This window comes from Diceros bicornis, chromosome 34, assembly GCF_020826845.1.
Source record: "Diceros bicornis minor isolate mBicDic1 chromosome 34, mDicBic1.mat.cur, whole genome shotgun sequence".
In the NCBI taxonomy this organism is placed as follows: domain Eukaryota; kingdom Metazoa; phylum Chordata; class Mammalia; order Perissodactyla; family Rhinocerotidae; genus Diceros; species Diceros bicornis.
Genome location: NC_080773.1, coordinates 13,446,605 through 13,474,275, shown reverse-complemented (window position 1 = coordinate 13,474,275; position 27,671 = coordinate 13,446,605). Strand labels below are relative to the sequence as shown.

Here is a 27,671-nt window from a genome sequence, read left to right as displayed (position 1 = left end):
TTCTCATGCATTCCTCTCAAGAGCCCTCTGGGGGAGGCACTATCATTTTCTAGCGGGGAAACTGAGGCTTAGGTAGGACCCAGTTATTTGCCCAAGACCACAAAGCAAGGGAGTGGGGTCTGCAAATGACCTCACTTACAAACTGGACCACACACACACAGGACTTTTGACCAAACAGCTTTTTATTGAAAGACTATAACACAAAAGCAAGCTGGGGAAGGGGGGGTACAAGGTGGGGACCCTTCCCCAGACTCTACTCTCATCCCCATGAACATCAGGGAGGGAGACAGGAACCCAGAAAGGAAAATAAAAGAAATCCTGAACAATCAGGCTAGCCCTACGCCAGGCCCCAGATGCTGAGTCAGAGCCAAAGGCCAGGGAAGGAAGGAGGGACACTCTCCATCTGTCAGATGTCTGCCCAAGTCCACGTGACCTGCCTGCCTCAGGCCTCCAGGAGCTTCCCCAGGAAGCGGAGGTTGAGGATCTTGAGCTGCTCGTCAAGGTCCATGCGGACGATGCCATCCTCGCCATCGATGCTCAGCAGGACACCTGTGGCTTCCCGGTCCTCGCCCAGGATCACCTTCACCTGGTGGGGGGCACGGGGTCAGGGTCCACATCAGCAGCCCAGTGCCCCCACACCCCCTGCCTCCCCTTACCTTGTTGTTCTTGGTGGGGGTGATGGGCTCCAGGTGCTCACTGGAGATGCTCACCACCTTCTCGCTGTCCTTCAGGTACACGGAGCACATGCCTCCCTGGGAGTGAGGACAACCTGGTGAGCCTGGCCTGCTCCCCACACAGGACTCATGTCCAAACTCAGGGGACACGGGCTCAGGGCTCATCCGGAGAAGTCACCTTCCCAAGGTGACACAGGGGCGGGAAAGGCAAGGCTAGGCCTGGTTCCAAGGCCTGGAGTCAGTGGTGTGTGGGGGCGGGATGACCAGATAAGCAAAGAAAGCACCCGAATGAAGCAATTTAGGCCAAAAGGGAGACTGCTTCTCAGGCACTGGGCTCTGTGTCCCAAACTGGCCTCAGCTCCTTCCCCACACTTGCTCTTTCTCCTGGGCCTCCGTCTCAGGGGTGGCCCCACGGTCCCCAGGCCCCAGCCAGAGCTCTGGACCTTGTCTTGGTCAACTCCTTCACCGACAAACTCCAGCTCCAAGGCCTGTCCATTCAGCCTTGTGAGGGTCTCTCCTACCTCCCCCCTCTTCTCTTCCCCATGGCCCTGTATGCAGCCTGACTTCCCCCTGGGCTCCCAGCCCCCAGTCTCAGCACCCATAATCCATCCTTGATAGGGCAACATAATGAATGAATCCCAAACCATAGATCTGATCCACTACTCCCCTGCTTAGATTCCTCTATGACCCCCAGTCCCTTCAGGACACGGTCCGAGTTCCCCAGGCTGGCATGTGACCTGGCCCGGCCACTTCTTTGGCCTCAGCACTCACCTTCCTCCTGGCTCTTTATGTTCTAGCCACAATGAACATACTTCACTCCCTAAATGTCCCAGGCTTTCCCTCACCTCCAGGCCTTTGCACAACTCCTCTTTCTGAAACACACTTAAGCCCTTCCCCAGCCATTTCTCTTGGCTTACTCCTAATTCATTCTTCGGGTCTCGGCACAGATGTCTCCTTCTCCAGGAAGCCCTCCCTGCTCCCCTCCAAAGTTGGGTAAGGTGCCTCCTCTAGGTTCACAGAGCTCCCCTTGCCCTCTGGGCTTCCCGCATCCCAGCTCTGGCCACTCGGGCTGTCGCTGTCTTGCAACATGTCTGTCTCTCCCACTGGAATGTGAGATCTGTGAGGGCAGGGCCTAGAGCTGTCTTGGTTTCTGGTGGTTGTTTAATTAATTTAATTAATATTTACCAGAGGACCAACAAGGTGCTAGTCCCTCATCTAGGAACTGGGGCTACTTCGAAATGAAATATAGGCCTGGCAATCAAAGAATCACACCAGGGTAAACATTAAGCTTTTAGGCTGCAGGTAGATAACAAGAAAAAGCATCACACAGACCCATAAGAGACAGACCTGAGAGAGCCTAGGTGCTTCCCTGGATTAGGAGGAGTGAAGTAGACAAAGAATGGAAGCAAGAGATCTCTAGACACAGGAAAGTGACGAGCAAAGGCCCTGCGGCTGGAGGGAACTCAGTGACGATGAAGACTGGAGAAGCCAGCAGTGCTGGAGCAGGGAGAGCCCAGGGTGGGTGCCGGTGCTAAGCTGTAGCCCGGCACAGGGGAGCACCCAGTTCATGTTTCTGATCTCAGAGGTGTATGTCCAAAAGGAACCACGCTCCTGGGTGCTGGTCACTGCTCCAAGCTGCTGGGGCTGCAGCCGTGAGCACAACAGGCAGGAATCCCACCTTGTGGAGCCTGCATGCCCAACCTTTCCAGGTTTTCCAGCTGTAAACGGGTACTGGAAGATGTGGTGAGACAGTTAGAAGAAAAAAACCCAGCAAGCACAGATTGGGGGCCCCAAAAGAGAGGACGCCCGACCACCCACCAGGCCGGGCCCCGCTTACCGTGACACTGCGGATGACGCCTGTCTGCCCCACCACCTGCGTGTCCAGGTAGGTGTCCCGCACCTTCACCTGGATGTCAGTGGTTACCCAGTCGCTGGAGTTCTGCTCAATGCCTGAGCCGGGTGTGTGCGGGTTGTAGCCCCCAGGGGAGGGGGCCCCGGGTGTCATCGGACTGTAGCCAACAGGGCTCGGGCTGGGGCTGGCCTGTAGGGGCAAGGGGGAAGGTGTCATTGGGAATAGGTCATCTGGCCTGGTTCTTCTTCTAGGCCCACAGCCCAGCCTACCCCACCACCCTCGGGGGCATGCAGGCTGACCAGTACCTGATAGGCCATAGGCGAGGGCGTGGGGTGGTAGCTGGCTGGAGAGTGGGTGTTCTGGTAGCCCGCTGGGCTTGGCGCCACCTGGTGGTAGCTCTGGGGGCTGGGGCTGGGCTGGTAGGAGCCTTGGGGGGAGGGGGCGGCATAGGGGGAGAACTGGTCTGTGTTGTACCTGCAGAGACGAGGAGAGAAGGGGGCATTTGTTGGGGACGCAGGAAAGAGACGGAGGTGGTGGCAGCGGGCAGGGGTTGATTAGGGCTAGCCCCAGTGGACTCACATGGCTGGCGTCCCTGGCGTCTGCGGGTTGTACTGTGGGTTGACCTGTGGGGACGAGGGATCTGGGTAGCCAGGTGTCTGGGGATTGGGGGTGCCCCCATAGGCCTGTGGGGATGGGGTGGGCTCGTCGTCGAAGGCATACTCATATTCTTCCTCAGCCCTGTTGGGGAGAGCAGTCTGTTGAGAATAACCTTGGGGATCACAACAATATTGCACATGCTTCCAGAACAGCACTGTACACAAGGCAGAACCCAGGCAACTCCATCCTCAGGAACAGCCCTGTATGGAGACCTCATTTAACGGCTGACGGTACTGGGAAGCAGAGATGAGGTTGCCTACCCAAGGTCACACAGTCACATGACCAAGGTCACCCAATCTGTCTCCAAACCCAGGCTTTAACCACAGCATACTACTGTGGTCCAGACTGGAGAGATTATTTTGCCCCCAGCCATGCCTACTCCTTCACGTGACCAGCCTGGGGCTGCAAGCAGAGACTCAGGGTGGGCCACGCAGACCCCTCCACTCCCCAGACACGCAGCATCACCCCTCACACACAGGCACACAAACCCAGTGGCTCAGGGAACCCTGGCCCTCACCAAGCTTCTGGCCCTCACCGTGACGGCGTGTTAGGGTTGTTGGGGTCCCAGGCCCCACTCTGGGCAGGAGTGCGGCTGCCGTCATGCAGGGGCGTCTGCGAGCCGTAATGCGGGGTGCGGCTGCCTAGAATGGGAGAGAGGCTTGAGTCTGTCAGTTCTGTCCTGTCTCCAGTTCCCCCAATGTTGCCCTCCATCCCTGTCCCCTGGGGAGCGCTCACCATCCTGGAGAGGTGTCTGAGACCCGTACATGGGTGTGCGGGAGCCAGAGCCGTACATGGGCGTCTGGGAGCCATACATAGGCGTCCGCCCATAGGTAGAGGTCATGCCCCCCGGGCGCCGTGAGCCCCTGTGGACACAGAACCAGGAGGGTGAGTAGGGCCCTCTCACTGCCCAACAGCCCCCTCCTGGCCCTGCCCTGGCCCAGCCCGTACACCGTGGTAAGCCGCTGACGGTCCACAGAGATGGTCTGGCAGGTGGAGTGCAGCTCCACGCGGGCCGTGGACTCCGTGGCATCCTTCACCACACCAATGTAGCCTGGTGGCGAGGCGGGAGGTCAGGCCGGAGGGGGCTCTCCTTCACCAGGGCCCTCCCCAGGCCTCCACACGGCCCCGCAGGTCACCTTTGTAGGGCCCCTGGGAGATGCGCACAGTCTGGCCGATGAGCTCGTTGTCTCTCCGCCCCCGGCCCCTGCTCATGCCGCCACTGCCACCACCTGGGCTGCCAAAGCCGCCGCGCTGACCTGGGAGGGAGGAGAATGTCACTGGTCCCCAGGGCCATGCCCTCCTATCACATGCCGTGCCCAGAGCCAGGGCACCTTCAACCTGCTTGACTCCCCCATCCCCCATTGGGTTATGAGCCTCCTCTGGGCTTTCCCATCACAGCCCTGACCACGCTGGGCTGTCCCTGGGGGGTGGGGTCTGGTTTCCCGTGGGCTGTGAGCCCCATCATGGCCGAGCCAGCCCAGAGCAGGCGCTCAGTGAGTGTGGGCTGACAACCTGCCTCCCTCGTCCCCCAGACACATCCCCAACCCCACTCCCCCTCACCTCCAGCGCTGGGGTGCATCGGGCTGCTGATCCGGGGGCTCATGGGGGCAAAGCCACCCACGGTGAAGTTGGTCACATCTCGCGGCTAGGGGAGGGGCAAGAAGTGAACTGACAGGCTCCCAGGCCCCGCGCCACACTGCCTCCTCCATTTGGGAAGAGTTCCTGCTTGAACCTGCCCAGCAGCCATCCCTCCCTCCTTCTGGTGACAATGCCTCAATTTCCCCTTGGAGCAACTGCCAGTCCTATGCCACTGTGGGGCTGTCAACCAAGAGGCCTGGGCCTCCCCTGGCCAAGGAGTGGCACTGAAGTGTGGTAGTCAGGAATTTAAACCCTTAGTGACACAAAAACTGCAAGCCACAGGCGTTCATCATCCCACCTGCAGGGCCCTGAGGAAACCACCTCCAGGTCCCAGCGACCCGGATCCCAGGCCTGACTGCCTTTCTGAGACCTGGTTCTGTACAACTTTTCTACAAGTCCCACCTCAGGGCCTTTGCACTTGCTGTCCTTTTGAGATATTCACGTAGCTCTCTGTCCCTTCATTCCAGTCTCTGCTCAAATGCCGCTTCCTCAAAGAGGCCTTTCTTTAAACTCCTCTATCTGGGGACCGGCCCCGTGGCTTAGCAGTTAAGCGCGTGCGCTCCGCTACTGGTGGCCCGGGTTCGGATCCCGGGCACGCACCGACACACCACTTCTCCGGCCACGCTGAGGCCGCGTCCCACATACGGCAACTAGAAGGACGTGCAACTATGACATACAACTATCTACTGGGGCTTTGGGGAACAAAAAAGGAGGAGGATTGGCAGTAGATGTTAGCTCAGAGCTGGTCTTCCTCAGCAAAAAGAGGAGGATTAGCATGGATGTTAGCTCAGGGCTGATCTTCCTCACAAAAAAAATAAAACAAACTCCTCTATCTGAAGCAGCAGCTCCATCATTCTCTGTCTCCTTATCCTGTTTTATTTCTCTTCAGAGTGCCTGCCATCACCTCACGTTGTGCTGTGTATGTATGTATTTATCTCTGGAGTAGCAGCTCTAGGAGGGCAGAGACTTTTCTCTTGTCTCTGCTGCATCTCCACTGTCTGGCACCTAACGGGCTCAATAAAACCGAATGAATGAATGACTTGGTCAACAATTCAGAATCCCAATAAATCTCTTTTTCACACTTTGCCAAGGACCTGACACTGACACTTGCCCTCCTAATCTTCCACAAGCCTGTTCTTGTCACTCCTGGGGTCAGGGAAGGCGAGAGAGCCAAGCCAGGTACCCGACAGACAAGGTGCGCCATGCCCGCCTCACCTTCGAGCCCCCTGCCAGCACCAGGTGGCGGGTCTTGCAGACAAACATGCCCCCGTTCTCCACCAGTTTCTTGCAATGCAGGAAGGCGAAGCTGCGGAAGAGATGGCGAATCTCGCCCTCCCGGCCCTGGATGGGGAAAGGACAGTCACTCGTGGCCACGCCCCACCCCCACTCTTTCAGACGCAACAGATGGGCAGGAGCTCGTACTCACTGAGTGGGGGCCGTCGATGACCTTGACGATGTCTTTCACATGGATGTTGTTCTGTTCCGAGTCCAGGGCCACGGCAAAGCGGTTGTCCTTCTTCCGGGTCACAGCCTGGTGCCTGACGGTCACCACCTTCCCGTACATATTCAGCACCTACGGAGGGAGGTGGATGCTGAGGGGGTGGGAGTGGGAAGGGGGGACATGGAGCAGAGCTTCCCTAAGTGGGATGGTCCTTCCCTGAGGGAGACGTCTAGACCCCTGGGCTCTGGGGCAGGCAAGGTCAGAGCCCACCTAGCTCTAGGCACTGGTCAACCAGAAATGTTCCCAGTCATCCCAAAATACCCTCTGGGAGGAGACTCCACCCCAGTTGAGCACCTGAGAGGTGGGCAGAGGGTGGATATTAACGTAACAGTTAATGTTTACCCATCACTCTGTGCCAGGCCCCATGCTAAATGCTTCACATATAAGATTTCACTGCAGCCTCAAAACTTCCCTCTCAGATGGATGCTGTTGATTCCCATCTTACAGTGGGGTATCTCAGGCCCAGAGAGGGCATGTCACCAGCCCAGGGTCACAGAGCGTGGAAGCAACAGAGCCAAGATGTGAATCCAGAGTCCAGGGTCCTAAGCACTATGCTCTGTGGCTCCCACCTCCATGGGGAAGGGTGGAAGGGGAGGAGGGCACCTGCAGCATCCATGCTTGAGCAAGCACCAAACGCCGGGGTGCACACCTGATCTCAGGGAGCCAGTCACAACTAATGAAGTGGATGCTGCCATCTGCTCCAGCTCACAGGGTGTGCAACCAAGAGAGGGTAAGAGAGGCACAGAGAGGGTAAAGGACTAGCCACTTGCCCAATATCACATGGACAGCCATGGGGGACAGCGCCAGGTCTATAACCCAGAGCAACCTGGGTTCTCAGCCACAAGGCTCTGCAACTCCCAGAATGAGAAGCTTGCGGGAGAGGAAGCCCCTAAAAGTGAGCCTCGCCAGTGAGTGCCACACACACACCTGGAAGGTCTCCCGCTCCAGCCGCACGATGACGCCCACGGTCTGGGGGTCCAGCTGCACCAGCTCCCCCCATTCGTGCTGGCCCCCGACATCCACACCTGATGCCGTCTCCGAGCAGAGCTGCAGGTCCCGGGGGAGCACCTTCAGCTGCCAAGAGATGGGAAAGGGGTGAAGCAGGGACCCAGTGGCTCACGTGCCTGGACCTCCTCTTAGCGTATCTGCCTCCTCCAACCCTCCTACCACCTACTTCATGCATGGTGAGGTCAGAGAAGAGGATGACGAAGTTCTCCTCCACCCGCACGATGAGGCCTGTGTCGCCCTCGAATCGGCCAGCAATCACCTTCACATGGTCCCCCATCTTGAAGTACTTCCGAAGTTCCTGGGCTGGGAACTCCAGCATGTCCTGGGGATTGGGTGTGGGGACAACAAGCAAGTGAGGGGAGGCCACCACAACCCACCTGTCTGTCTTCAGAATCCACTCGTGTTCTGGGAAAAGACACTGGCCAAAACTCACTCCAGGCTCACCCCACCCAACCACAGTCCACCCACCTGGACAACCCTCCGCTGCCCCAGAGACAGACATCTCAGACACAGGATGTCAGCCTGGACGACCCTTTACCCCATACAGAGACAGCCCGTCTCCCCAACATACGACACCAGACTAGACACCTCCTCAGACCCACCCAGAGAAAGTCTCACCATGCTAGCCCGGCCAGCCCGCAGAGAGACACACAGACACACACACACACACACGCCTCTCTGAGCAAACTAAAAGCCGGCAGCCACCTCAGGTCACCCCATGGTTACATCACGCCTTCAACCCAATACCCGTGTCCGGGCAGCAGGGGGCCCACCTTGAGGTCCTCGTGCTTGGGCATGATGGTGATCTTGTTGCCGTCCACGCTGAGGATCTTGCCCTGCAGGTTGATGAGCTCGCCCTCACACACCTCCACGTTGTCCCCAGGTTGGAAGTTGTGCTCCCGCTCCTTCCCTGGGGGGACAGATGCAGGGCTGACTTAGGGCTGCCCGCCACGGGCCACCCCCTCCCCTGTGGTGGGGGTTACAGACGGGGACCAAATACCTGTGCTCTCAGTCACCACCTCCAGGTCGATGCCCTCCGGCTGGTCCTCAAACTTCTCCAGCTCAGAGAGTGTGGGCTTCACACCCTCTGTGATCTGAGCCCCGAGGGACACGGGCAAGACGAAGTGGACACAGGTCAGTGTCACAGCCCAGCTGAGTGGGCTAGAGACAGTGAGAATTATTCCCCTAGGGACGCCTCTGACTTGAGGATTACCCAGGACCCAGATGACCCACTGCTCTGGGGCTGGACTGAAGAGGGAGAAAAGCCTTGGCCTCCCCGCTCCCCACCGCCATCAGCATGAGCCCCTCTGGGATCCTCACCACAGCAGACATGGCAAAGCTCTTGAACAGAAAGCCCTTTCGGCTGTAACGGTTCCCCTCGAAGATGAGGAAGTCACCATCAGAGGCAACATCGCCCCCCAGGGACCTGGGATTTTGGGGCGTGGGTAGAGAGATTGGAAGGGGAGGTTAGGAAGAGAATCTTGCTGTACCTCAGTCTCCTCAGCTGGCAGAGGGGGAAGAGGACCACAGGATGACTGACCCACCCCGTCCCAACACATGCCACCTTGGCCAGAGCTACCTCTCACAGAGCCCAAAGGCCCCGCATCGATGGAGGGCACACAGCCCCCGCCTCCCCACACTCCACTGCCCCCTTCTCCGCTTTACTTTTCTCCACAGCACATAGCACCGTCTGACAAGCTACTGTTTGATCCATCTCCCTAACCAGAACAGCAGCTCCACAGGGGCAGGGATTGAACCCCTTTTATTCCCTGCTGTTTCCCTGATTTCCCCAGTAACAATGCCTACACGTTGCACACACTCGATGAACGCTAGTCGGACAGTACCGGATGGTGATAACGGTTAATATTCACGGAGCACTCAGCCCGGGCCCGGCCTGGACACACACGACCTCACTGACTCCTCCCCAAGGCCTGTGACATCAGTCACATGCCCTCATTTTCCAGGTGAGGGAATGAGCCTGTCAGAGAGGGCACACCACGTGGCCAAGGTGGCCGAGCCAGTGAGTCTGAGAGGCAAGATTCAAACACTGGCTGGGACTCCCAAGCCTGTGCCTTAACTCTACTGGCCCTGCGTGTGGGCTGAGGGTCCCTTAGTTCCTGCTCCGCAACAGAAGTGTGCAGGAGCAGGTCGACCTCCTCCTGCCGCTCACCCATTGTCTCCTCACTCACAGGGGGAATCTGGGAGAGGGACGAGCATGCTCTGCGGGGCATGTCAGGGTACTGTGTCGGCCTCGCCCACTGCCGGGCAGGGAGGGGTCACCCTGGTTTACTCTCTGTCCCCCAGTGGGTGGAGGCCAGTGGTGTAATGGGTCTAATTCAGGCATGTGAAGTAACAGCCAGGTCCTTGGGTGCAGATGGAAAGGCGCATTCTACAGTCCAGCCTTTATCAGAATGAGAAACTGTCTGGCTGATTCACAACGGGTTCCAGAAAAGGACTAGAGGGCAAGAGTCACGGGAAGCTCTTGTTTCTCCATCTCCTCCTCTCCTGCCCTCCTGCTGGAGCCCCCACCCCAGCCCTGGAATGCGGGAATCTCTGGGCTGCTCCGATTCTCCATCCAGCCTGAAGAGGGCGAGGGAGACATCTGGAGAGGAAAGGGCCCTACCCCCCCATCTCAGGTGCCCAGGCATCAGGAGATCAGGGAAATAGACTTTACAAAGCCTAACGCTTCCATAAATCCCATTTCAATATGTGACACCACCAATCACACTCGGTGCCAAGTGCTATTCTGGGCACACATGCGTATGACTTCATTTAATTTTCACTACAATCCTAGGAGGCAGGGGTTGCTATCAATCTTTATAAGCAGAGGAAACTGAGGCACAGGGATGTTAAGTAACTTGGCTGAGGCTATACTGCGAGCTACCACTGGCAAACCAAACCCGTCAGGCCCGTCCCTGTGAGGGAAGCTACAGAGGCACATCCTGCATTACAGCTCTGGGGACCCAGCCCAGCCAGCCCCCAGGACACCCACCTGATCTTCTCGGCATCAAACAGCCTCTGTGGAGGCCGCTTAAACTTCTTCCTTTTGGCAAACCAGTCTTTCTGTGGAGACACAAGGGGCAAGGGTGGGAATGGTGAGGGAGGAGGGCCAGGCCACCAACAGGGCTCAGGCATCGCCCCCCGCCCTCCCCTGGCAGCATCTCCCCACGGTACCAAGCTCATGCGGGCCTTGATGCGGTCGTAGTCAATGCGGGGGATCATCTTCAGGGAGATGGTGTTTTGGCTGGGCTCCACATAATCCACCTGAGGAGGACAGACGGTCAGCAGGGGCCTGGCCCCACCCCCGACCCCAGACACAGGAAGAACAAGGAGATGCCAGGAAGGGCAATGGACAGAGGGTGATGGGGAAGAAATCAGACTGCTGGCAACTCCCCAAATTCTCTCTCTAGTCTGTCTCCCCTCAGCCCTGAAAGTGAACATCCACTGCCTGCTTGACATCTCCAAGTGGATGTCTAAAAGGTCCCTCGAACCAGCACAACCACAACTAAACTCCTGATTCCCCCAAACCTGCTCCACACCGTCTTCTCCCACTCCATTCTCCCCTCTGCTCAGGCACACAGCCTGGGAGTCACTCCTGACTGCTTTCTTTCCCTTACGCCCATATCCAGTCTGTGAGCACATCATCTCTGTCAGCTCTGCCTTCAACCATCTGACTCTTCCCGCCTCCTCTACTACTGCAGCCTTGGTCCTGTGCCACCATCCCCTGCCACCTAGACTGTGGCAGCAGTCTCCTCGCTGGTCTCCCTGCTCCTGTGGCTCCATCCCGTCTATTCCAGGGTTTCTCAGCCAGGTAATCCTTCGTCGTGGGGGGCTGTCCTCTGCCTCGTAGGATGTTAGCAGCATCCCTGGCTTCTATCCACTAGATGCTAGAATCAACTCCCTCCCGAGCTGAAACAACCAAAAACGTCTCCATACATTGCTAAATATCCTCTGGGGGCAACATCCCTCCTCCTTGAGAACCACTAGTCTGTTCCCCACACAGCCACCAGAGTAATCCTATTAAAATCCAAGTCACACTGTGTCCCTTAGAACCCTCCCGTCTTACTCCAGGAAAAGCCAGCCCAAAGATGGGCCACAAGGCCCTGCTGCCTCCCTGAGCTCACCTCCTGACCCCTCCCCTCACTCACTCTGCTCCAACCAGGGATGGGCCTCCCTGAGGTGCCACTCCCTCCACCACAACACTCTTCCCCAAGAACTCCACATGGCTCACTCCCTCACCTCCTCAACGCGCACAGAAGATGCTCATCCATTTCCCGTGTGCTCACAACAAAACCCGGGCTGTGCTTCACCTAATCTGAGTGGGTTCTGCTCTCTGCACTAGGAAGGGGCCTGGGCAGGACAAAGGAGAGGAGCGGAGGACAGAACAGAGGAGCTGAAGTGTGAAGGAGAGCCCCGCCTCCTCAGCCGCCCCCCGCCCGGCCCCAGGCACCTGAGCAATGTCGTCCTTATAGATGCCCCGCTTGAGGCGGACCCAGGATTTTGGTTTCAGGTTGGCCACCTCCTTCACCACTTTGAGCACATCCGTCATCTCCTTGATGGGCACCATCTGCTGGTTCCAGTAGCCAAGCCGCAGGTTGCCCACGCCCTCGATGGCCTGCTTCACGTGGGTCTGCTTGTAGGCCTCCACGTAGATGTAACCCTTCACGTGCTCCGGGGCCACTACTGACTTAATCTGCAGGGGCTGGAGGGCCGAGCCGGTGGAAGGAGACAGTGAGACACAGCTGGTAGTAACAGTACGATCACCACCTCAGCAGTCTCTCTTCCAGGAAATTATCCCACAGAAACACGCTGGCACAATGACACGGACACAAGGATGTTCACTGCAGGGTTAGTCGTTATAGCAGACAAACAAGATAGGAGATTAAACAATTCCCTAAAAGACGGATTTGTTACCTTATGGCTTAACCATACCATGAAATACAATTTAGCAGTTACCACAAGGAGATGAACCTACACGTAGTGACACAGAAAGATCCTCAACATACGTGAGGTGTAAACAGCAAGTAGAACCAAAAAGAGCTGGAGTGGCTAGACTAAGAGCAGACAGAGAGACTTTAAGACAAAAGCTGTGGGCTGGCCCCGTGGCGCAGCGGTTGAGTGCGCGCGCTCCGCTGCTGGCGGTCTGGGTTCAGATCCCGGGCGTGCACCGGCACACCGCTTGTCAGGCCATGCTGTGGCGGCATCACACATAAAGTGGAGGAAGATGGGCACAGATGTTAGCCCAGGGCCAGTCTTCCTCAGCAAAAAGAGGAGGATTGGCATGGATATTAGCTCAGGGCTGATCTTCCTCACAGACACACAAAAAATAATAATAATAATAATAAAAAAATAAAGAATTAAAAAAAAAGACAAAGGTTGTTACTAGAGACAAAGAAGGACATTTTATAATGATAAAAGGGTCAATACATCAACATATGAGAATTATAAATACATATGAACCTAACAAAAGAGCCTCAAAATATGTGAAGCAAAAACTAAGAGAAATGAAGGGAGAAATGGACAACTCACCAATAATAATCAGAGACTACAATACCCCACTTTCAATAGTGGATAGAAAAACTAGACAGAAGATCAACAAGGAAACAGAACACCTGAGCAACCCTATAAGCCAATGACACCGACAGACACCGACAGATAGAACACTCTGTCCCACAACAGCAGAATGTGTGTTCTTCTCAAGGGCACACTGAATACTCTCCAGAATAAACCATACGTTCGGCCACAAAACAAGTCTCAATAAATGTAAAAGGACCAAAATTATTTACAGTATATTCTCCAGCCACATGGAATGAAATTAGAAATCAGTAACAAAAGGAAATTTACAAAGTTCACAAATATGTGGAAACACACTCCTACGTAACCACTGGGTCAAAGAAGAAATCATAAAGGAAATTAGAAAATATTTTGAGATGAATGAAAACAAAACACAACATACTAAAACTTACGGGATGCAGAGAAAGCCGTGCTTAGAGGTAAATTTATAGCTGTAAGCACCAACTTAAAAAAAGAAAAAAAAAATCTCAGGGCTGGCCCGGTGTCATAGTGGTTAAGTTTACATGCTCTGCTTCGGCCACCCAGGGTTCGCAGGTTCAAATCCCGGGTGTTGACCTACCCACTGCTCACCAAGTCATGCTGTGGTGGCATCTCACATACAAAATAGAGGAAGACTGGCACAGATGTTAGCTCAGGGCCAGTCTTCCTCACCAAAAAATCTCAAATCAATGACCTAACCTTCTACCTTAAGAAACTAGAAAAGAGGCGCCCGCCCCGTGGCTTAGCGGTTAAGTGCACACGCTCCGCTGCTGGCGGCCCGGGTTCGGATCCCAGACGCGCACCGACACAATGCTTCTCGGGCCATGCTGAGGCCGCGTCCCACATACAGCAACTAGAAGGATGTGCAGCTATGACATACAACTATCTACTGGGGCTTTGGGGGAGAAAAATAAATAAATAAATAAAATTATAGAAACTAGAAAAGAAAGAAGAAACTAATCTCCAAGCAAGCAGAAGGAGAGAAATAAATAAAAAATCTGACTAGACCTACAAGAAGTAAAGATATTGAATTAGTAATCAAAAAACCTCCACACACACACAAAAACCCCACGACTAGATGGCTTCACTGATGAACATCCTACCAAATAATTTAAATAATTAACACCAATCCTTTACAAAGTCTTCCAAAAATGAGGAGAGAACACTTCTCAGCTAATCTTACGAATCCAGTATTACCCTGATACCAAAACCAGACAAAGACATCATAGGAGAGAAAACTACAGACCAGTATGCCTTGTGAATACAGATGCAAAAATCTTAATAAAATAGAACACTGAATCCAGGAACATACAAAAAGGATCAAACACATGAGCATGAATTTTACAGCATGTGAATTATAGCTCAATTTTTAAAAAAGCCAGTAGTTTGTTTCAGCATTGGTTGTGATAGTAAAAAATAGAAACAACCTGGGGCTGGCCCTGTGGCATAGCAGTTAAGTGCACGCACCCTGCTGCCAGTGGCCTGGGTTCAGATGCTGGGCGCACACCGATGCACCACTTGTCGGGCCATGCTGTGGCGGCATCCCATATAAAGTGGAGGAAAATGGGCACAGATGTTAGCCCAGGGCCAGTCTTCCTCAGCAAAAAGAGGAGGATTGGCATGGATGTTACCTCAGGGCTGATCTTCCTCACCAAAAAAAAAAAAAAAAAGGAAACCGCCTTATATTTACTGGGCATGGAAAGATGAGTACAGTGTTAACAAAAGGCTCGCCGCAGAATGATACATGTATAATACTATCTTGATTTTTTTAAAAAAAAAAACATTTTTCAACATGCAGAGAAGATGATCTGGAAAGACACATAAACCAATAGTAATTACTTCTGAAAGATGGGACTCGGGTATGGTGAGATTTGGGCTTTTACAATATCCATGTATTACTTTGGTCATAAAAACAAAAACAATAATCAGAGGGGGTCAGTCACTAGAATTTTGCCCAGGACACAAGGCTGAGGTTTAAGCACATTAAAATCACGATTTGCAAATCCTGCAACTGTCCACACGGTCCCACTGACACACCTCCGCTGCTTCGGCAGGTAAAAGCAATGGACTCAGCCTAACAGGAATTACATGAAGTGAGTCACCAGCCAGCACGCAGTTATTAGTAGCTCCGTGTTTCATGAATTCTGAGGACACCCTTCATAGGGTTTGTCCTGGTTGTAAAATTGACAATTACACCTCTGACAATATTTATGGAACATAAGCTACAGGGCAAGTCCTGGCCGAGAGGTGGACATGTCCAAAACTATTTAATCCTAGTGATGCTGAGGGGCAAGAAAGGGGCCCAGAGAGGGGAAGTGGCTTGATCAAGGTCACACAGCTAGGAAGTGGCAGGGGCTGGATTCAAACCTGGCAATCTAAAGAAAGAGCTGTGCCCTCACTGTAGCCTTTGTGCCTTGCATGCAGGTGGCATTACTTCATGTTCTGTGTACTGTGAGTAAGCCCTGAAGGGCAGGCACGGTCACCACTGTATCCTCACCATCTCCCTGTGCAGGGATCAGCCCATGGAGGGCCTCAGTGGATGTCTGATGACCGCGTGAAAGAGAGAAGGAAGGAACGCTCCTCCAGACAGGCCTGTCCCCTGACCCACATGGCCACACTGCCCCATCCTAGGACTCCCTTCCAAACAGAAAGAAGGTGACAGATGCCCAACAGGGCTAGTGGACAGGCAGAACTCACTCTCAGGTAGAAAAGGCTCAGGAACCTAGAAGCCTGCCTTCAGAGGGCTACAGGGCCTGCCAGAAATGAAGAGAGAACGCAGACGATGCCTCTGTCAGGTGCAGAAGAACGCTTTAATCCAGGGACCTGAAGCAGCTCACTTAACAGGCAGTACCGCTCAGCGCAAGGGGCACCTGATGCCCTTGAACCTATACTGGCCCTCCCTCTGGGCCCTGCCCTGTCTCTCATCCCCAAGCTGCCTGCCTACCCAACTTACCGTGTCCGTGAACTGGTAGGCAATGAACTTGCGCATCAAGGAAATGGCTGTGGCTCGCTCTTCCCCAATCTGGAAGAAGAGAGGCAGACTTCAGAGAGATGATGAGAGGGAGGGCAGGACACAGAAAAGGGGGCAGGAGAGAGATGATCAGAGGGAGAGCAGGACACAGAAAAGGGGGCAGGAGAGAGATGATGAGAGGGAGAGCAGGACACAGAAAAGGGGGCAGGAGACAGCTGCAAGACAGAGTCATCAGATAAGAAAGATAAGGTAGAAGAGAAAGAGGAACAAGGGAGACAGAGAGCAAGAGCAAGAAAGACAAAGGCAAGAGATAGCAAGTAAGCGAGGGGGAGGAGAGGGAGGAAGGGGGTGGGGAGAGAAGGATGAAGGGGCAGAGACAGAAAGACAAGAGACTGATAGGCCAAGGAGACCCAGGACAGACAGATGGACAGTTCTCCCCCATAAGGCAGCCTTCCTCATTCCCCTGCCTCCCCCAGGCCATGAGGCCAGATCACACACCTTACATTTGACAGTCCACAGATTGGGATCCCTAGACAGGAGAGAAAAATGAAGCCTGTTAGTGAAACTGTCTCTTCATCACGAAACATCCGAATCAGCACACCCATCCTTCTTCCTCTCCCTCCACACCCTCCCCCTTCTCCATCCTTCCATCCATAAGGAGGAGGGAAGAGAGAGAAAAGCGCCAACTTGCCCCTCCCCACTCTCATCCACAACTCTGCCTGTGTGACTCTGAGTCCTGATTTATTTCAGGGATGACCCATGTGGGCACATCACCCCAGTACAAGATTCTCACCTCAGCCCTCCTGTCCCACCCCCCTTACTTGACTCCTGGGAGCAGCTGCTGCTGGGTGATGTCATCCGAGAGCTCATCAGATCCTCCATACACCCTGGAGAGAGACGGGCAGACGGGAAGGAGGGGGTGAGACCCCTGACCCTCCCCGCAAAGGGACCACCTGCTCCTGGCCCCCCACCCGCCCATCCCCTGCCCTTACGTCTCTCCCACAGATGACTTGGCATATTTCTTCATGTAGTACTCGCCCAGTTCTTCTTCTCGCTGGTCCCTGGAGTGTGAGGGGGAAAGCAAACATGAATCGAAGGTTGAGGAGAGGGTGGCTGCCTCGGCCCCAGATCTCCCCATGGGAGCCAGTCTCACCACCTTTCCCTCCCTGCGTACCTCCAGAGGTTTTGTAGGCGGCGAGCCCCAGAACGGTCTTCATCCAGGACAACATTATCAATGTTGGAGGCTACAGAAAAATGGGCAGATGGTGTGAGTAAGGGAGGTGAAGAGCAGGGGCCTGGAGAAAGAGGCGGGCCCTGGGGCAGGAGACACCTCACTGAGGAAACCCCAGCCCTCACCCTCCTACTCTGCCCTGCTCAGTATCTGCTGCTCATGAAAAAGACTGGGGGACAGGACCCAGCATTTGGGGACATCCAGCTGTCCCCCATCTCACAGCCACTGTCTAAGCATGCCCTGATCTCCATCCCACCCCACCCATCTCTGCATCCCTGCCACCCACAACGCTCACACGCACACATAAACACATACGCACTTTCCCAGGCCGACAACTGCTGGAGATCTGGCCTCAGAACCCCCTGACTCTGGACCCTACTTGAGTCAGAGCCCCCGGGCTGGACAGGGGTTGGGGGTGAGGGAGGGTGCCATGGGCAGGAAGGAGGAGATGTTAGGATATGGGAAGAGGGTTGGGGAATCACACTTTTCAGATTCTTACCTTCAATCTCTTCTACTTGGAGGAAGAGGAGGTGGTGGTGGTGGTGGTGGTAGTGGTGGTGGTGGGCGAGGGCAGACAAAGTATGAGCCAAATTATAGCAGCGAAATCAACCAATGGGTAGGGGCAAGGGGAAGGGAGGGACACAGGAAGGTTGAAAATCAAAAGTAAAGGCCAGGCACCAGGTGGTTGGGGGAGAAGCCGAAATGTATGAGGTGCACAGAACGGAAAATAACAGGGGGTGGGGGGCACTGGCCCAGGAAGTGGGGGGTTTCTTGGGACAGAGCTCGCCCACCCTACAACCCCCAGAAGGGATTCACTGGGGCCCTGGGATCCCAGAGTCCTCTCCCCACAACACCCACCACCCCATGGCCCCCACCCCCCAACTCATGGGCCTAAAAGGAAAACGGTGCAGAGCTGGTCTCTCTGGCAACGACAGAAAGAAGCGAGGTGAGGGGGGTGGGGGTGGGGGTGGTGCAGGGGGTGGGGGAGTGGGGGATGGGCTCTCCAGACCCTCTCGGCCACGCCCTCTAGTGGTCTTGCAGAGGCGGGGGCCCCACACACCTTTCTCTAGGATGTCCTCAGCTCCGTCCTCCCACTGGTCTTCATCCTCATACTCATCATCCACATCTGAAATGGGAAGGCCAAGTGGTCAGGGGGCAGCAGGGGCAAAGGTGACCTCATGACAACAGTTCCCGGAAAACATCTCCTCTGGGAGAGGGGCACTACAAACCTCCACTTCACAGATCAGGACACTGAGGCTCGGACAGCTGAGGCGAGATGAGGCTCTGAACCCAAGGGCTGCTCCAAGCAGCAGGGTCAGGTCTCCAGTGCAGCCCCAGCTGGCTCTAAATCAGCCCCCCTACCCCACCCACAGATCCATTTCAAAAAAGATCAAAGTAAGCAAGCAGGAGAGTTCCCTCCCAACTATCAACGGAAGACTGGTATATAGTTTTTAAAGACGGGGTTCATGGTGTGTTGCTGGTCTTACTATTATTCTCTTATTTCATTCATCTACAGTGGGTCACACTTACTGAGAGTGCACTGGGCGCCCTGCCCTGTTCTGAGTACTTGCCATAAATTCCTCACTGAATCTCCCTGGCAGTCCTGAGGGAGGTACACTATTGTTCCCATTTTACAGTGAGGGCTCTGAGGCCCAGAGAGGTCACCCAACTTGCTCGAAGACTCTCAGCAGGTACCTGAGAGGCAGCCTGGCTCCAGGGTCCATCACTTAACCTCTTCACTAGGTTACGTATACTCTTTTGTACGTATCGTATATTACACTAAAAACTCAAACAGTGACACCCGCATATGATGAGAAAATCCAAAGTGTACAGAGGGTGTATGTGTACGGTACGTCTCCCTCTCATTTCTAACCCCCAGTATCCCAGGCCCCTTTCCCAGAGGCAACTCGGTGACCAGCTTTCTGTCTAGAGATAATCAAGGCATACCTAAAAAATGCATATCAACCCCTCACCACCGTTTTCCCCCGCACAACTTTTTAACACACTGTTCTGTACTGTGTTCTTCTTCTAAGCAACGCTACCAGCTTGGAGCTCTTCCATAGCAGCACGTCTCATATGCTATCTGACTAGCTGCCCCATAATTCCTTTTACCAGCCCCTTATCATCAGTGGACACTTAGGTCACCAAACATTTGCAACTGCAAACAGGACCGTAGTGTCTTTGTTCTCACGTCTTTATGCACCTGTGTGAGTTTAACTGTAGGGTAAATTCCTAAAAAGGAACTGCTGGATCACAGGGTCCCTACGTGTTACTGGGCACTGCCAGGTAGCCTTCCCACAGGCAGAGCCCAACCACACTCCCACCACCAACACATGGTGTCCCTAACGGCCTGCATCTTTGTCAGACGGCGTGTTAGCCATTCTCTTGATCTGCGCCCATGTGCTACCTAAGACTTTTTCTCTATGCAAAGACTGCCCCCTCCTCAGCCCCTGAGAAAAGGGCCAAAGCTCTCTGAGAACCAGGAACAACCAGAGCATCTCCTGCCCCTCTGCTCCCTGACTTCCCCTCGGATAAGAGCGTCCCAAGAAAATGGAGGATGGTGTTACAAGTCACCCTCCTCTCCACGGGTGTGGGACACAAGCACGCGCTCGTATGGCTGGTGGGAGTATCAACAGTGTGACCTTTTAAGGGGGCTGATATTTGGCCGCAGGTATCACAAAAGCTTTAAAAACATACGCATCCCCTTTGCCCAGCAATGTGACTTATAGGATATACCATGTAGAAAATCTGCAGGGTCTGTGTTAGATGAAAAAACTCCATCTTCATTTCCATTAATCTCTAATTGAGATTTAGCATTTACCTCAAGTATGAACAATGGCAACAAACCACAGTAGTGTTAGCAGTGAAACCTGATATTTTCATAGCACATTACAGCTGCAGAGATTTCAGAATATCATTCACACTCATTGTTACTTCAAAATTAGATTCTTACCAGGCCCTCCACTAAATCTTGTTATTTCAGTGTGTTAATAGAGAAGCACATACATCACAACATTCTTTTAACATTTAGATACTGTATTTCAATATAATCATTCTGTTTGGAATCCTATGCATTTTTTTAATGCATTTCAGAACACGATTCTAAGAAGGGGTCCATAGACTTCACCAGACTGCAAAAGGGCACAGCACAAAAAAGGTTAAGAACCTCTGATCCAGATAATATCTTGCATCTGTGCATCTAAATACATGTGAAGATGTTCATAACAGTGCTGCGTGTAATACTGAAAAATACAGACAACTTTAATGTCCAACAAGAGACTGGTTAAATAAAACACATTATAGAATGGAACACTGCGCAGCCACTGGAAAAAACGGATATTTTGATGATGACGATGATAGCAGCTAATATTTATTGAGAACCTAGGTGCCAAAAGTTGTTCAGAAAATTTTCTTTACATGAATTAACTCATTTAATCTGAGCTTTTCATGACAAGCACAAATACTGTCAGTTTTCTAAAGGATGATAATGGTATTGAAATTGTGTGTTTTAAGAGGATCTATCTTTTAGGAATATATAAAGAAATGTTTCTTGGGTAAAATTAAGTATTTGGGATTTGCTTCAACATCATCCAGTGGCGGGCGGGACTGAGCAGGAATAAGCGAAACAAGTTTGGTACTAAGTGATTAACTGTTGGCGCTCGGTAACGGTAAGTGGCGGTACCATATACTATCCTTCATTGTGTGTATTTGACAATTACCAAAAGAAAACGTTTTTTAAAAATGTACATTCAAGAAATGGAACTGAAGGTGGAAGTCCAGCCTCTGCTCAGCGCTTGCCAGCCCTGTGGACATACCAGCCTCATCGAGAATGAAGCCGCCATGGCGGGGTTTCTTAGGGGGCCGGTCGTCATCTTCCTCCTCCTCCTCTTCATCATATTCCTCCTCCTCTTCCTCCTCTTCTTCTTCCTCGGGCTCTTCCTCCTTCTCGCTGCCTGCTGCGCTCCGCCGCTCCTCCTCTACCTGCAGGGTCACACAGGGTTAGGGCACCAGGGTTCTGTACCCCAAAATTCAGATACCATGCTCCTCACCCCCAAATCTGACCTCAACTCTGTCCGGCCAATCACGGCCCCCTGTGCTCTGCATACACGCCCTTCCACTCTGGCCAGGCCTCTCTGGCAGCCGTCCTGTCTCAGTGGCGGCACTGCCATCTACCCAACCAACACCTGGGAGCTGACCCGGGCTCCAGCCTCACCAGACCTCCTTGGTAGCCTCCACCTGGCCTTTAGACGTCATAGCTCCATGAGGTTCGGTCCTTAGCCCTCATCTCTCTCCACTCGACAACTCCCCAGGCCGTCCCATTGACTCCCCAGGCTGTGGTGGCAGACACCTCCGTTTCCAGTCCACATCGCTCACCAAAGTCACTGACCACCTCTTGTTGCTAACTCCACAGACATTCTTTGGTCCTTACCTCGAGGACATCTCACACTGCTGGCCACTCCCTCCCTATGAAAATGCTCTTCCCCTGGCATCTGTCACATCACGCTCTCCTGATTTTTCTCCAACCTCTCTGGCTGCTCGTCTGGAGGCTCCTCTTACCCTGCTCACCCCTCAAACGTTCACTTCAATCCCCGGGGCTCAGCTGAGGGCCCACTTTGCTTCTCCCCCCATGTACTCTCTCCCTGAGCCCTTTTACCTCCCACGACCTCAGTTCCTGTCTCTGTAGATGACACCCCATCGGTCTCCAGTCCCTCACTTTTTTCCAGAACTGGACACCTCCACGTGCCAGCAGCCTCCTCAATGCCTCCCCCAGATGTCCTCCGAGCACATCACACCCACCATGTCCCAAACTGACCCCAGGGTCTTCCCCTAGACCTCTGCTGGCCTCCTCTAGCTCCCATCAGGCACCAAATTCTTGAGCTTCCAGCTTTTTCAACATCATCTCTCCAATCTGTCCCTTCTTCCCCATCCCCACAGCCCCAGCCCAGGCCAGAACATTGCGCTGCACACCCTGCATCCTGGCTCCAGCCTCCTTTCTGGTCTCTTGGTCTCTAATCCCCCATACTAGTCACAAAAAGAAGTGATCCATACATAACACTGGTCCCCAAATTCAATCTTTTCCTCATTAACTTCATGACTTCTTGCCATGTCCATGTACACCAGTACAACCCGTTTATCTATGTTCTTTTTTCTTTCTTTCTTTCTTTCTTTTTTTTTTTTTTTTTTGGTGAGGAAGATTAGCCCTGAGCTAACATCTGTTGCCAATCCTCCTCTTTTTGCTGAGGAGGACTGGCCCTGGGCTAACATTCGTGCCCATCTTCCTCCACTTTATATGTGGGATGCCTGCCACAGCATGACTTGATAAGCGGTGTGTAGGTCTGTGTCCAGGATCCGAACCTGTGAACCCCAGGCTGCCAAAGCAGAGTGCACGAACTTAACCACTAAGCCACCGGGCCAGCCCCTATCTGATATTTTCTTTAAATTCACTCACATTTTTACTGAAATTAAAAGCAAAACTTTTCTATGTTTTCAAATATTTCAGAAGTAAAAACTTTTTAAAGGTTAGCTTGCTATAAATAGAAAGTAACTATAAAGATAAAAGTAAAACAATGTTATTAAGTCTCAGCTTGATACTGTTGCCTGCACCAGGCTCTAAGCCTGAGGCCTGTTCTCCCTGATAAACAGAGACTAGTGAATTCCCGAAAGGTGTTCAAAACACTGTAGCACCAAAGTGAAACTTTCTCTGTGACCCAATCAAAAGACAGGACATGCAACTGAAAAGAAAAGAACTTTCTCACTAAATGATGTGATGTGGCTTAAAGACTTGTCTTTACTCCACCTAAAAGCACCTCTCATCACCCCCCAGCTGGAATGCACCCTATAGTCTTCGGAAACTCGGATCTAAAACATGAATCTGATCCCCTGCTTAAAACAACCACGACTCCCCACTGCCCTCAGGCAAAGAACCAGCTCCCTAGGAACCTGGACTTGAAGCACACACTCTGCACACTGTGCTCCCTCTCATCCTGCCCCTTAGGGCTCCTCCTCCCAAATGCTAAGTCCCAGCCACACTGAACCACTTGTACCACGCTCTCTCAGCGCCGTCCATCATCCATACTGGTCCTCTGTATAAAAAGCCATTTTCCTCTGCCTCTCACTCATACCTTAATCAAAATAGCCCCTCTTCCAGGAGGTCACGCCTGCCCTCTCCTCCCTAGGCAAAGTTGGCACATCCTCTGGGCTCACAAACCCTCTGGGCTTCTTCCATCACAGCCGTGACTACAGTGCGTGACTACTATGCGCTCCCTGAGAGCAGGGTCCAGGCTATCTCAGGCACTGCTGGGTACCCAACATCACCCAGCCCAGGGCTAGTAACAGAAGACAACTTAAGAAATATATGGGGGCCGGCCCCGTGGCTTAGTGGTTAAGTGCGCGCGCTCCGCTGCTGGCAGTCCGGGTTCGGATCCTGGGTGCGCACCAACCACCGCTTCTCCGGCCATGCTGAGGCCGCATCCCACGTACAGCAAGTAGAAGGATGTGCAACTGCGACATGCAACTATCTACTGGGGCTTTGGGGGAAAATAAATAAATAAAATTTAAAAAGAAAAAAAAAAAGAAATATATGGGGTGGGCCAGCCCGGTGGCTTAGCGGTTAAGTGCGCGCACTCCGCTACTGGCGGCCCAGGTTCGGACCCCGGGCGTGCACCGACGCACCGCTTCTCCAGCCATGCTGGGGCCACGTCCCACATACAGCAACTAGAAGGATGTGCAACTATGACATACAACTATCTACTGGGGCTTTGGGGAAGAAAAAAAGGAGGAGGATTGGCAATAGACATTAGCTCAGAGCCAGTCTTCCTCAGCAAAAAGAGGAGGATTAGCATGGATGTTAGCTCAGGGCTGATCTCCCTCACAAAAAAAAAAAAAAAGAAGAAGAAAGAAATATATGGGGGCCAGCCCGGTGGCATAGCGGTTAAGTTCGCGTGCTCTGCTTCAGTGGCCCAGGGTTCGCTGCTTCAGATCCTCAGCACTGACCTAGATCAAGCCATGCTGAGGCGACATCCCACACAGAGCAACTAGAGGGACATATAACTGTGACATACAACTATCTACTGGGGCTTTGGGGAGAAGAAAAAACGAAAAAAGGAGGAAGGTTGGCAACACATGTTACCACAGGGCCAATCTTCCTCAAAAAATAAAAATCAAAAAAAAAAAAGAAATATTTGTTTAATACATAATGCTGAGTCGCTCACCATGTCCCACATTTTAACAACTACAAGTGGACCGCAGCCTGATTTCTAGAAACCTTGTCATCATCCCCCTGGCTCAGTCCCAGCAAAGCCTTCTTTCCAAATCTGGCTCCTCACTCCCTGAGGACAGAGCTCCCACTACTATCTCTCTGTTATCTCAGGATTTGAACGCGCTCTTACATCATCCATTCTCAGCAGCCCCTGAAGGAACCATCTATTTATAAAACCACCTCCACCCCAGGACAGAGAGCTCCATGAGGGAGGCTGTGAACCCAACACGACAGGAACTCAAAAATACTTGTTGAATGAATGAGTGAGCAAGTTACTGGGGCTGAGAATGGTGAGTCAGCCGATTCCCCCAACAGTGGCTCATAATTTGTCATCCCTGTCTGTCTACCACAGGACCCGGTCCTTCAAGGAGGCTGTCTGAAAAGACCATCCAGTTCTATCTCTGGCAGTGAGGGCAGGCCTCACACTGCCCCTCTGCCTCACACGCTGACAGCAGATGAGCTAGCAGGTAAGTCAAGAGCCTGGTGTGGTGTTGGGGAAGTGAGACTTACACAGTGCGAACCAGATTGCCCCAGCCAGGAAAAGGAACCGGGGATCCTGGTCTCATTACCACCAGGCTTTAACCACAAGCAGTGTCTTGAAGCCATGAGTCAGAAACCAAGGACCCAGCGCTACAGCTCAGAGCAAAGGCCCTTCCTGGCATCCTCCCACTTCCCCCCACTCCCCGCCACAACACCCCAATTCCTCCAACTCTTCACTGGAAGCTGAGAACGCCCCAAAGGGCACAACAAGGATTGACAATCAAATGCCCACAGAGGGCAAGCAGGCAACCTAAATAAGTGCGGCAGCTCAGGAGAAACCCACAGCACTCGCCGTCTACCTGATGTTTCCCAGGACACAGGTATGTGAACTCTTTCGTTTTCTTTTTTTTTTTTTTTTTTTGTGAGGAAGATCAGCCCTGAGCTAACATCCATGCCAATCCTCCTCTGTTTGCTGAGGAAGACTGGCCCTGGGCTAACATCCGTGCCCATCTTCCTTCACTTTATGTGGGATGCCACCACAGCTGACAAGCCGTGTGTCGGTGTGCGCCTGGGATCCGAACCCCGGGCCGCCAGCAGCAGAGTGCGCGCACTTAACTGCTACGCCACAGGGCCGGCCCCTAAATCTTTCCTTTTCTTAAATCTGCCACTAGGCAGGCATGATGAGAAATGGCCATTGATATATCCTGGGAAATGGAGAAAATTCCCAGTTCTAAAGAGGGCTGCCACTTTTTGAGCAAAGAGCTGCTGTGTAGAACAATCCTGGGTCTCAGGTTGCTGGCTCCTCCCATTTTCCCAGAAAAGCAGGGATTCTTGATTTTTTACACGAAATTGCCCTTACAAGTGTTGGCAACTAACTTAAAAAATATGTTCAGGGGCTGGTCCGGTGGCCCGGCGGTTCGGTGTGTGCGCTCCACTTCGGCAGCCTGAGGGTGAGGGTTCGGATCCTGGGCGTGCACCGACACACGGCTCCTCAGGCCATGCTGTGGCGGCGTCCCATATAACGTAGAGGAGGATGGGCACAGATGGTAGCCCAGGGCCAGTCTTCCTCAGCAAAAAGAGGAGGATTGGCATCAGATGTTAGCTCAGGGCTGATCTTCCTCACACACACAAAAACATGTTTATGGAGATCAAAGAAGACATCTATAATCATCGTGTCCTCTCTTTATTGGTTTGTAACTGCTGTCTACCAAATGTAAACTCCATGAAAGCAAAGATTTGCCTTGCTCCATTCTCTCCAACACCTAGGAAGTATCTGGAAGACCGCAGTAGATGCGCGAACATTTATTCGCTCAACAAACAAGTCAGAAATAAATAAAAGATATTAATAGTTAACAAAAGAATATGGGAAACCAGATATGCCCCAGGACACGTTTGTTATTTGGTTCCTGAAACAGTGACATTCAACAGACCCAAAGCCACAGAGAGCCTTTCAAAACATTAGATCACATCCCTTCTTTGCTCAACACCTTCTCACGAATGCGTCTCACTCAGTCAAAGACCAATTCCACACCGTGCCCCTCAACATATGCTCCGTCTCCAGTTACTTCTCTGTTGCACTCACTTTGATCCAGCCAAACTGGACCCCTTGTTACCGCCTGAACCCTGCAGACATGCTCCCAACTTTACACCTGCTGGTCCCCCGACTGGGACACCCTTCTTCCATAGGCCATGGCTCCCTCCCTCACCTCCAATGATCTTTTTTTCAAACATGGCCGCCCAGACTCGCTCTGATCACGCTATTTAAAGTGTAGGCAGGCCTCCCTATTCCTCTTCTCCCCTCTCCTCCATAGTAACTGCCAGCTTACCGAATGACTTACTCATCAGCTATGTTTATTTACATGCACGAGGGCAGAGATTTTTCAACTGTTTTGTTTACTGGAATAGCCCAAGGGCCCAGAATTGTGCCTAGCACATAGTAGGCGCTAAAAATACATTCCTAGAAGGACTGAGCGTTCCTGAATATAAAAACTAAGAGTGAGCACTTACTATACGTCCGGCCCTTTAAACACACCGCCTGTCATCCCACGTCCCGGAGCATCCCTGGCCTCCAGCACCTGTGCCTCTGCTTGACTTGGGTTTCCCTACTTTCTCGCCCCCGACAACCTGGAAGCTCCCAGAGGCCAGAGCTCGTTCGGAGCCCCTCCGAGCTGCCCCCGGGGCCTTTCTGCCCCGGTGCTGTCCCCGGGCGCAGGGCCTCCTCCGGCGTGCCAGCCACAGACCTCGGCCTCCTCGCCGTCACTGCTGCGCTCGCTGTCCTCCTCCTCGGAGAAGTTGCTGTCCTCGCTGTCCGACATCTGCTCTTGCGGGAAAAGACGGCGGCCTCAGCGCGTCCCCCAGTCCCGAGCCCCACCCCGAGCCTCAGTTTCCCCGCCGGGTCCCGGGGAGAAGAAAAACCCCTCAGCGCACTTCCGGCAGCCTCGTTCCGTCAACTGTGAACGCGAAACGGGGCCCCCTACGCCACCTGCTACACCTCCCGAGTCCCCGAATCTGGCTTCTACGCCTCCCCGGCCCCCGGCCACCCCCAGGCCTGCCACCACGGCGTGCGACCCACCCCTCACCGCTCCGGCACCACCTCCGCCCTCGGCAGCAGCTGCTGTTCACACGACGCCTAGTTGGGACTGACGTGCCCTCTCGCGAGAACCTACCCCTTGGCCTCGCCTAACGCGAGATTTCCGGGACTCGACCCCGGCGACGCACTTCCAGGACGCCATCTTGAGAGTGGCAGAGCTGTCTTAATGCAGGGCGTGGAGCCGACATCTTGAGAGGGTCAACGCGCGCAGCGTTATTCCCCGCTCGCACCCGGCCTTTTCCAGCCAGGAATTCGTGC

General features: G+C 53.4%; 1 protein-coding gene across 3 annotated transcripts; it reads right to left on the bottom strand.

The window, feature by feature from the left end:
• Positions 1-164: 164 nt before the first annotated feature.
• On the bottom strand, positions 165-27,483 carry SUPT5H (SPT5 homolog, DSIF elongation factor subunit). Of its 3 annotated transcripts, none has more exons than XM_058529309.1 (30): positions 27,396-27,483; positions 27,064-27,138; positions 20,901-21,066; positions 18,146-18,211; positions 17,585-17,596; positions 17,029-17,098; positions 16,847-16,915; positions 16,676-16,741; positions 16,353-16,383; positions 15,837-15,905; positions 11,781-12,032; positions 10,505-10,594; positions 10,323-10,393; positions 8,651-8,756; positions 8,331-8,424; positions 8,104-8,240; positions 7,497-7,652; positions 7,250-7,396; positions 6,248-6,394; positions 6,037-6,162; positions 4,744-4,828; positions 4,320-4,439; positions 4,132-4,234; positions 3,919-4,046; positions 3,719-3,824; positions 3,106-3,264; positions 2,832-3,000; positions 2,512-2,715; positions 657-752; positions 165-586 (listed from the first exon to the last, which is right to left on the bottom strand). In XM_058529309.1, the coding sequence occupies exons 2-30, from the start codon at positions 27,136-27,138 to the stop codon at positions 443-445; spliced, it is 3,264 nt and encodes a 1,087-aa protein (XP_058385292.1). In that variant the 5' UTR covers positions 27,396-27,483; the 3' UTR covers positions 165-442. The 3 variants fall into 3 exon arrangements, with proteins under 3 accessions (XP_058385292.1, XP_058385293.1, XP_058385294.1); XM_058529310.1 differs by having other exon boundaries at positions 27,403-27,466; XM_058529311.1 differs by lacking the exon at positions 17,585-17,596.
• Positions 27,484-27,671: the final 188 nt, after the last annotated feature.

Coding starts and splice junctions, on each gene's coding strand:
- SUPT5H (XM_058529309.1), bottom strand. CDS start 27,138: ATGTCGGACAGCGAGGACAGCAACTTCTCCGAGGAGGAGGACAGCGAG. Junction 7,397..7,496: donor CTGACCTCACCATGCATGAA/GTAGGTGGTAGG, acceptor ATCTCTTGGCAG/CTGAAGGTGCTCCCCCGGGA. Junction 4,829..6,036: donor TGCTGGCAGGGGGCTCGAAG/GTGAGGCGGGCA, acceptor CCCCTCCCCTAG/CCGCGAGATGTGACCAACTT.